Source organism: Pelmatolapia mariae, linkage group LG15, assembly GCF_036321145.2.
Source record: "Pelmatolapia mariae isolate MD_Pm_ZW linkage group LG15, Pm_UMD_F_2, whole genome shotgun sequence".
Lineage (NCBI taxonomy): Eukaryota > Metazoa > Chordata > Actinopteri > Cichliformes > Cichlidae > Pelmatolapia > Pelmatolapia mariae.
In genome coordinates this window covers 33,070,373-33,080,889 of record NC_086240.1, presented here as the reverse complement: position 1 = coordinate 33,080,889, position 10,517 = coordinate 33,070,373, and the positions used below count along the sequence as shown (strand labels likewise).

General features: G+C 41.0%; 1 protein-coding gene across 1 annotated transcript; it reads left to right on the top strand.

Moving 5' to 3' along the window:
* The first annotated feature begins 732 nt into the window (after positions 1-732).
* serinc1 (serine incorporator 1) lies at positions 733-9,772 on the top strand. The gene is made up of 10 exons (XM_063495170.1): positions 733-864; positions 1,406-1,567; positions 4,213-4,406; positions 4,837-4,916; positions 5,153-5,290; positions 5,594-5,763; positions 6,076-6,166; positions 8,038-8,179; positions 8,316-8,540; positions 8,792-9,772. Exons 1-10 carry the CDS (start codon positions 826-828, stop codon positions 8,928-8,930), a joined length of 1,380 nt encoding a protein of 459 aa, XP_063351240.1. The 5' UTR covers positions 733-825; the 3' UTR covers positions 8,931-9,772.
* The last annotated feature ends 745 nt before the right edge of the window (positions 9,773-10,517 follow it).

Here is a 10,517-nt window from a genome sequence, read left to right as displayed (position 1 = left end):
ATTTCGGTTGCTGTGTATATAGGACTACTTTGTGTCTATATTCCTCTTGCTATAAGAGCTGTGTGACACCCAAATTTCTAATTCGTGGGATAATAAATGTTTATTCTATTCTATTCTATTGTTTGTTTAAAAAAAATGAATGAAGAATTCATTGTGAATGTGCTTATTATCAAAATAAAGTTGCAGCTAGGCTTTTCTGTCTATGTTTTGTTTTTATCTGTGGCGTGAAAATCTTTCCTCCTGCATGTGGGGAATGATGTAAAACCTTTGAGAACCACTGGGGCTTTGACAAATTTGCTCTAAGGAACACATCAAGCCATAAACTCATATACCGAGGAAATGCTTTAAAGAGGCCTAAGAAAAGACTAAAGCTGTCTTCTGTAACAAGTTCAGAGTAAAAATGTCTAAGCTCAGACTTAAATATGTCTGTTTTCCATGAATCCCGGTCAGTCTGTTGCCCAGTAAAAGCATGATTTATTATTTAATATTGGTAGCCAGCTGTTTAATGATAGAAAATATTTTCTTTGATTGAGGGATTAAAGTAATTAGGCCTAGCCAATACTTTCCACGTACAGTTCTTTGTAAGAAATGGGCTATCAGACTATTTCTGCGTGTTTTTCTTCCTTTTTCTAGAGTTCCGTTTTGATTTGGATTGTTTTCTATAACTGTCCTGTAGGGGGCAGCCAAACGGTGAACGGCACCGACACTGTCGCCTTATGACGTAGAAGAAGCCAGTGTCCGGGCGTCAGCCATCTTCTCTTAAATTGTCAACCGAGCTCTTGGAGCGGTCTGCTGTTGGACAACAAAAGAACAACAACAGCGATCATGGGAGCTGTTTTGGGTTTGTGCTCGATGGCAAGCTGGGTCAGTATCATTCTTCATTTGACTGTGAAAACAGTTATAACAGCGACAGGACGTTTTAGCTGCCTCGATTTAACAAATGTTGCAGTGACTGCGCAGGAGGAAAATGTCAGGCCAACACGATGAGCGTCTGTGGCGCAGACATACTAACATCACCGTTTGGCTCATAACACAGCCGCTTTAGTGATTCAGTTACTGAGAGCGTGTTACTGCACTTTTAGTTAGACGGAGCCGATTATGCGAACCATCGCCGTACTACCTCCCATCCAGCAGGCCTGTTTATGTCCATGTTACTCAGTGACGGCTCGTAAACACACTGTCCGTGATATGAAAACACCGGGGTGTGACGTTAGCTCAACCTTGTAAACAGAGTGGGGTATCCGCTGCACGCAGCAGGTTCGTGTCATGTGAAACGGACAGCTAGACCTACAGACACGAGGTGCTTCTAGGAACTAAATGATTACCGTTATTCCTGTTAACCAATGAGCTTTAAAATACCTGTGCTTAACTCTAATACTCGACTTGTTCCCATGTGTGTATGTAGATCCCGTGTCTCTGTGGCAGCGCCCCCTGTCTGCTATGTCGATGCTGCCCCAGTGGAAATAATTCCACAGTGACTCGCCTCATCTATGCCTTCTTCCTGCTGCTGGGAGTGGCTGTTGCCTGTATCATGTTGATGCCTGGCATGGAGGGCCAGCTCAAGAAGGTACGCAGTGTTCCTGACATAAAACTAGACTTGGAATAATGCCTGCATATCTCCTGCAGCACAGAGATGTCACAAGTTGTGAAAACACTCTCAAGGATATTTTAGTTTGCTAAGGCTTTAACAGGATTCTGCAGTGAGAGTAAATATAGTTTGGTTCATTGCTCCTAATTATGTAAGACACATAGTCCTTGTTTGCTGTTAAGTAGCTTACCAGTTGTTAATCACCTTATTCTCCTAATGAGCCATACCTGCCCGTTCCAACTGTTCAATACTTAAATATGTGTGATATTCACACCAAGAGAACTATACACGGCTGTGAATGTACTGTGATCTTTCCTCTCATGTGGTAACTGTTTTCATGTTGATCCCTACAGTGGCCTCAATCCCCTTTTTTCTGTTTGTGCAGTTTTGTTGTATAATATTGGCTACATTATTATAACAAAATAATCTGGTGGGATGTTTGGAAAAAAGTTTGAACGGTGTTCAGTAGGCCGTGTTTGGAAGCTGCAGTGCTGTGAAAAACCTAATTCTTTGGGTTTTTTGTTTGTTTGTGTTTTGCGTATTTGCTTTTTTTTTTTTTAGGCATGTTTCTCAACTAAGCAAGTGAGACAACACTCTAATACTAGAATAACTGACAAGTCAGAAACACTAAGATAATATGTTACATTTGAGAACAGTTTAGTGGAAAATGTCAAAAACTAATAAAAAGGCATTTCAAACCATTAATCCGATTCTTCAGTGCTGTTTAGATGGGCGCCACCTCTTGTCATTCATCATCAACACGTTATACTCAAAATAGACACCAAAGAGGAAAAACCCTTCCGATAAACCAATGTTAAATATGTTATGAAAACATGTTCACGAATTATTAAAATAGGACAAATGAACATCTGAAAAACTAAAACTGTAACTGAACAGTGTGGCACTGCATCATGAACGATGCACACTGTTTGAAAATTCATGACAACGACTTCAATAAAAGTTCAAATCTAAAATAAGAAAACAACAAATTTTGCAACCATTTTTTCCGTTTATTGAAGTCTGGTCGCGGGGGCAGCAGCAGGGGAGCCCAGACCTCCTTCTCATCACCTCCTCCAGGTTATCCAGGGAAACATCCAGCTATCGGTTTGTCCTGGGTCTGTGCTGCGGCCTCCTCCGATAGGACGCGCCCGGCTTAGACACCTTACCCAGGAGGTGACAGCTTTAACCATCTCCTTTTTGTGTAGAGCTGCAGCTGCGCTACTCTGAACCCCTACATAATGATTCAACTCCTCAGCCTCGCAAAGGGAGAGACCATCCGCCCTTCGAAGAAAGCCAATGTCCACCGCTTGTATAGCTGTCTCATTTCAGGCCTTCACTATTAGAATTACAGAGTTTTGGTGCTCTTCAACAGTGCTCCATCTAGTGGCAGATGGCTGCATAACATTTATGACCCAACAATTTACCAGCATTAGGCATCAAGTCTGGTACCAAATAGTGACAACGATTAGTCGACTAGTCGCAAACATCACTAATTTTTCACATTTGAACATTGACAAAGATGATCCAAGCAAATGTTAATTTTTTAAATGATGATTTGATTTAATGGAAAAGCTACAAATGCTCTAATGGAAAAGTTATTGCCCCTCAAACGTAATAACTGATTGTATCCTTGTTTTGTGATAACTGACGGTGAGTGTACCACATCACTGTGGAGGAATTTTTGCCTCCTCTTTGCAGAATTGCTTTAATTCAGCGACAAAGGAGGATTTTTTTTTTAGATATAAGCTGACTGTTAAAGTTCATGACCTTGGTTAAATTTAAGTCCAGGCTTTGACTAGTCAAATGGTCATTGGACTGGTTCTTATGTTGCACTTTTGTACTCTACCTGAGCACTCGGTGCTTTATACAACTTGTCTCATTCACCCAAGCACTTTTTTCTATGTTTTTCTATGCTGGATCTAGCTCTATTTTTGTTCCATTTAGCATTCACGCACATGCATCCAATGAATGCGTCGGAGAAAAGATTGGGACTGGGCTCAAGGATATTTGGCATGCAGACTGGAGAGATGGAACCACCACTTGCTGTTGTGTTTTGGGTCATTGTCCTGCTGCATAACCCAAGTGTGCTCAAGCTTATAAGCTGTATAAGAACCAGACCAATTTCCATTTTCAAGATAGGTTTGTATGGCCTTGTGCAAGCAGTTGTGTTAGTGACATTAAGCAACACTAATTGTCTTAAAACTAAAGCAACTAAAACAGATTCAGTTCAGATAAGTTTTCTCTTAATAAATGAAATCATCATTTTAAAATTGCTCTCTATTGACTCAGGTTATCTTTGTCTAATACTGAAATGCGTTTGCTCTAAAATACCTAAGCGTGACATATGTGACCAAAAAAAAAGTTAGAAAAGAGGCAAATATTAGCTTTGATGTATCCAGTGGTGGTGTTTGTATGACCGACACGTCGTTTGAGTACAAAATACAACATGTTAAAGGATAATTTTGGCTAGCTCATGTCCAGCCTGCACTTGACAGGTGGATAATTGACCTGTGGGATCTCTGTGGATTTCCTTTGGCTTGCAGTGCAGTGGCTCCTTTGCTCTTTCGTGGCGGTGCTGCACTACGACACACCTGTATACATTGTCTCTTTTTATGTTGCTCTAGATTCCAGGTTTCTGTGAAGGAGGGATGGGTTCATCTATTCCTGGTGTGGAGGGACATGTGAACTGTGATGTGCTGGTTGGCTACAAGGCCGTGTACCGTGTTTGCTTCGGAATGGCTATGTTCTTCCTGCTTTTCTCTCTGCTCATGATCAAAGTCAAGAGCAGTAAAGACCCCCGTGCTGCACTCCACAACGGGTGAGTCAGCATGTCCATCTTCCACATCATGTCTGTTATGACACAAAGTCAGGTTTTATTGAGATTTGATGGATTGATTACCTGCTTTAAACATGCCAAACATATCATGTTATTAGAACATGTGACAAGCTGGAATGTGTTCTTATTATAGATCACATCAAAACTAGCAGCAGGGAGTGAAAGGCCATCTTTACTGCAGAACATCCCACTCAGGACTGCAGCTAGTGATTATTTTCATGAATATAAGAAGTATTTTCAATTAAATTCAGTTTTATTTAAATAGCACAGCACCAGATGTGTTGCTCACAGTTTCCTGATGTCCATCATTGCACGTTTAAAACATGTTACCATTAATGTACTTGAATGATAACATCTGTGAACGTTTTCAGGAGTAATCTGATTGTTAATTTCTTTATGTTCTGTTTGTCAGGTTTTGGTTCTTCAAGTTTGCAGCAGCTGTTGCCATCACTGTTGGATCCTTCTTTATCTCAGAAGGGCCCTTTACTACTGGTAACTGTTTTTGGTTCACTCTCACTTAGTCCAATTGATTACATTGATAAACAATACATTGATCATTGATTGCACACACACACACCTTGTTTCATTTTACAGTGCACATTAAGGGACAAGAATAAAGAAATGTGAATGTGCCAGATTAAAGCACTTTATTCATCTAACACTAAACTGGAGATTTTATTATATTAGTGTCCTTTGTGTGACGTTCTTTCTCTCACTCTGATCCACAGTGTGGTTCTACATCGGTATGGCAGGGGCCTTCTGTTTCATCCTTATCCAGCTTGTTTTACTCATCGACTTTGCCCATTCTTGGAACGAGTCCTGGGTGGAGAAGATGGAGGAGGGCAACTCTCGCTGTTGGTATGCAGGTATGATGACAAGTGACAGAGGATACTCGTGGAGATGACTAAAGAGCTCTGTCTTTGATCTAATAGGTTTGAAGTGCAGACAAAAATGTTTTGGTCATAGCTGGAAAAATGTGAAAAATAGGATTTACTTAAGACTTATTTTTATGTTATTAATTACAACAGTCACAAGAAATAATTAGGTGTACACTTGGGTGTATTTGTTTTATATGACAAGTAAACAACTCAAGGTGGTGTTTCCATCAGCTGGAAAAGCTTAACACAACTCTATGTTAATGAGGTTTCTTTGTTTTTGTATGTTTACAGCTCTGCTGTCAGTCACCACAGTCAGCTACCTGCTGTCTCTGGTGTCTCTGGTCATGTTCTATGTCTACTACACCCACTCTGATGGCTGCACTGAAAACAAGGTCTTCATAAGCATCAACATGCTCCTCTGCATCGCTGCCTCCGTCATGTCCATCCTGCCACAGATCCAGGTTCACACCACTTCTCTTACATTCATACAGACGCACATTTTGTGTACATTAGATGACTCGACATGTTCAGGTTTTATATGTAGTAGTAAGATGCATTAATCATATTAACATGACAGGATATGTAGTGCTTTATTATGAAGTGATGTTATGCAATGTAACACTAAAAGGATAATGGCATGAATTATAGCAAGATGAGTCAAACATGAGATAATTGAGTCATAGATGTGTCGCCTAATATAATTCGGAATGTGTCATTTATGAAAGTTGTTGTTCAAAAATAGAGATAACTGATGTGTGGTGTGTCATGTACAGGAGTCCCAGCCCAGGTCTGGCCTGTTGCAGTCTTCTCTGGTGACACTGTACACCATGTACCTGACCTGGTCTGCTATGACCAATGAGCCTGGTAAGAAAACAAAAGCTTTTCAGCCTGCTGTGTTTTGCAGTGTACTGGTATGCACCCATAACTGACCCCCAGACCCAGGCCTAGCCCCACACACACAGATACACATCCGTCCACATCTACCCCATGCTCTGACGTGAACGGACAGGTGCCCGTCCAAAGCCAGCAGTGATCCCAGAACGCTGCTTTGAGAATCAGTTTGACACCAACGGATTTCAACTTTATTCTCAAACTGATCAATAATAGTTTTTATTTAATGTGGGCCTAATACTATCCAGAAATGTTTTTTCCTTTTCTTTGGGTCCAGTAGGTGTCGTTCTTGATTGACGCACCAACACAGTGTTGACACAGTAAGGCCAATGTTGCCACACACTCCGTGTGGCATCTCCCCATCACTGCCTTACAGTATGAAGCGCCTTGAGACAGCTGTCATTGTAATTTTGGGCTGTATAAGTAAAACTGGCTTTATGAATGCCTGCATTTGATGCTTTTAGAGGATAAGTGTAAATTGGTTGGAAAAAATGCCCCCAGCACTGCACTGGTAATGTTTAAATGTGTATTTTTGCGATGCTTCATGCTGCATCGATCTATTGTGTGATTTATCAGTTCCATTCTCTCTACATGGTCACACTCTACTTGTGAATATGGGTGTTTCTATTGGTCCAGATAGATCCCACAAGGAAAACTGTTGTGTTAGAGCAGCTGGACAAAGAATAAAAATGCTGCAGTGTACAATAAACGGAGTGCCACAGGTGCCTAGTGCGGACGCTAATAAATGCACGTGCAAAGATTTACAAATACAACAGTGATTTTAAAAAAGTAACAACGAAGTTGGTTTAAAAAAAACAGTAAAATTAAGACTGACGTTTTGCAGAGTAGTGCAAATTGTGTTCATAAATATGTCCACTATTAATCTAAGAAACTGCTGCATGAAGGTATAATACAAAAATATGTGTGGGATGGTTTGGCTGATAGGTGTGATCTGCTGTCATAGAACAAGTAGTTACTGCACTGTTCTCTATAAAACAGTAGGAATGATTTTCTGAAGTGTTGTTTGAGGCAGCGGGGTTGAATCACACTGAGGAAGAATGAAGGAAGGAGCTTTGCTGCCTTCGAAGTGTGGAGTGATGCTGGCTTGTCCATGATGGAGAGCAGTTTGTCCCTCACCAACTCAAAGCCTACGGACTCTGGCGCTGATGCTTTCCGCCAGCAGACAACAGCAAATTAGATGGCCAGACTGGTAGATCACCTCCAACACATTAAAGGATCTGAGCTTCCCCTTCTTATAAACAGCATCAATGTAAACGCCCAACTACCAGTAGCTCTCCGCTGTTTCCACCTCCTCACCCATGATGTTGATGGGCCTAGCTGAAGACTTTTTCTTTTGGAAGTCAACCGCCATCTCTGTTGTCTTGATTACATTCAGAACGAGGGGATTTCTTCCTCACCAGCTCTCTGTACTCTGACTCCTGCCCACCCTTAGTACATCCAACCAGTGTAGTGTCGATGGTGATCCAGTGCTTGTTGTTAAGAAAACTGCATACAGTCCTGGTTGGGACGATCCTCACAGAAATGTATACAGTCAGTGATGTAGTCTGTGATGCTATAGCTGTCATTTCCATTTGGATGACAGAACATGTCTGTAGTGTCAGAGCATTCCTGCAGGGCATTGCTGTCTTCTCCCTCTTCACTGGGTTGGTGGCAACAGGAAGGAAAGGAAGTACAGGAGCACACTAAGAATATGGATGGATAGAACACCTTCCTAAATGCTAAACGCTACTGATATCACTGACATGTAGTGCATTTGAATAGGCTTCAGTGGCTGTGCAGATGACGGTAATTAGATAATTAAAGAATCTCTTCTTGTCTCTCAGACAGGAAATGTAACCCAAGCCTTCTGGGCATTATTGGGCTAAACACCACAAGTCCTGCCAGTCAGAGCCATGTGGTTCAGTGGTGGGATGCCCAAGGGATTGTGGGATTGATCCTTTTCCTCATGTGTGTCCTTTACTCCAGGTAAGGAACTCCTTAATTATCTTTGTAATTCTAAACTTGCAAACACCCAGACAACTAAATGGTTCATTTACTAACCTGCAGGCTGTCTCTTTGTGGATAGCACGATTCTAACTGTAGCCCTCTGTTTATTCGTCAGCATCCGCAATTCATCCAATGCCCAAGTCAACAAGCTGACTCTGACCAGTGATGAGTCTGCTCTCATTGAAGATGGGCCTCAGACGGACAGCTTTGAGGAGGGAAACGGCCCCAACAGAGCTGTGGACAATGAGAAAGATGGTGTCACGTATTCTTACTCTTTCTTCCACTTCATGTTGTTCCTTGCATCGCTCTACATCATGATGACACTCACCAACTGGTATAGGTAGGTTTCACGCTGTAGGAGACCTGTATAAGTCTATCTTTGTACTTTATATTTGTTATTTCATGGGTTTTGTCCACAATAAGCTTAAAGTTGTGCAGTCTTCAATAGTCGGAGACGTTACCTTTGCTTTGCTGTGGATTTCTTACCTCATATGTGGGGTTTAGGTCCAAATAAGGCGCGTTTTGTGTTTCTGCTAAGGTATATTATTTGGATAGAAGCAACTAGTCCACTTTGTTTGTGTGTATCCGCAGCCCTGACTCCAACTATGAGGTCATCACCAGCAAGTGGCCGTCTGTGTGGGTGAAGATCTCCTCCAGCTGGATCTGCATCGCACTCTATGTGTGGACATTGGTGGCTCCACTGGTCCTGGTCAATAGGGACTTTGACTGAAACTGCACACTGTCCCACTGCTCCTCCAAATATTGAAGCTTTCACCTGTGTTTTGTTACTGCAAATTAAGAAACTTAGTAGTTAAATAACATTGCATGAGTCAGTGCTGAAGGAATGGTTGTTTATTGGCTCTGGTGACTCGCTTGTATTGCTGAGTGTAGCTACATAACCAGAAGGTGATGAACTAGTCAGGATGTTCATGTGTTTTGTTTTGTTTTTGTTTTTTCCAGCTGTGACTTCAGCCCATTCTCATGAATCCTTAGCAGTTCGTTGCAGTCGTTAGTATATCCTGTTAAACCCAGTGACGACTTGCACGTTTTTCTTTGAAAACTCGACGTGATGTTAACAGTAGTTGTATCTGAAAAGGTTCCTATGATCCTGCGTGCACATCAACTCTGCACTGTAATGTTCTGTTTGCTGTTTCCTGTTTAAAAAAGGGAAAAAAATGTTTTTATTCTTTTGAGTTGTGCATGAGCAGCTGTGACATTTAGAAGCAAGAGTAGGTTCCCACTGGCTCCATCACCCTGCGTGAGCAGTGTTGTGTTGTGCATATGTGTTGGTGTAGATAGTTCTTCTTTATATTGCACATGTCTGCACACGCTCAGCTAAGTGAGTAACAAGATGCATTCTTGTTTTTGTTGCTTCTGACTTGCTTTTTGATAACATTTGTGGTTTTGACTGCTTGACAAGCTTCCTGATAAGTTCTTGCATAGTGCATTAGCGTTAGCTTGTTTCAGACATGTTGTGGATGTGTTTGACTCTCATCTGTGATTTTTTTTTTTTTCTTCTTGACCTAACAGTATATTGTAACTGATTTAATAAAAGAAATATGGGCGGGGGGAGTCAAGTCTAATTTGTTGTTTGTTGTTTAGCTGGGTCGTACACAGTTGTCAGCTTCACCATTATTTGGTAGGTCCACCAAAACACTCTCATTGAGCTCTGAACCTAAAGGTATCCTGTGCTAATGTGTCACACAGTGTTCAGTCATTTGTTTCCTGAAAGGAAATCTCATCTCATCATGCTTAATACCATTAAATCCAAGCTGAAATCACAAGATGAAATGGCAGTAACATGAAAAACCACCAGGGTAGTGGCAGGAAACTCTAAAGTTCTTTTTCTATTTACAGAAGTTTACATTTATTTTCAATCTTGCTCACTTCTTTGTAGTTTGCTTCCAGGCAGCTAGACCTTCCTGTATTTTTTTTTTTTTTTTTTGTAAGTGCTCATCAACGACAGTTTTCCACTTTCTGGATATCTTGCAGTGTTCTTTCAGTTTATGCAGGCCGTGTACCGAAAGATTCAGGTGGAAATCTTTTGTACCAAATATAATCATCTATAATACAGTACTGCGCTCTGCAGATAATATTAATTTCAACTGCTGTAATAAAGGAATGTATCAAATAGAGGACAAATAAAGTGCATCTCTTCTCAGTGCTTGTATGTCAACATTTGCAAAGGATTTCTTTTGTTGCAGTGAGGTGTAGGGCTTATCAAGTAATTATCGAGTATTCCACCAATTAATCAGATAAATCATTTTCTTATTAATGAACAATAATAAATATTCAAAAGGTAAAAATTGGTTTCCAT

Bases quoted from the DNA above. Each gene is read 5' to 3' on its own strand.
- serinc1 (XM_063495170.1), top strand. From the start codon at position 826: ATGGGAGCTGTTTTGGGTTTGTGCTCGATGGCAAGCTGG. The intron at 865-1,405 runs GTCAGTATCATT...GTGTGTATGTAG, and splicing joins TGTGCTCGATGGCAAGCTGG to ATCCCGTGTCTCTGTGGCAG. The intron at 5,764-6,075 runs GTTCACACCACT...TGTCATGTACAG, and splicing joins CCATCCTGCCACAGATCCAG to GAGTCCCAGCCCAGGTCTGG.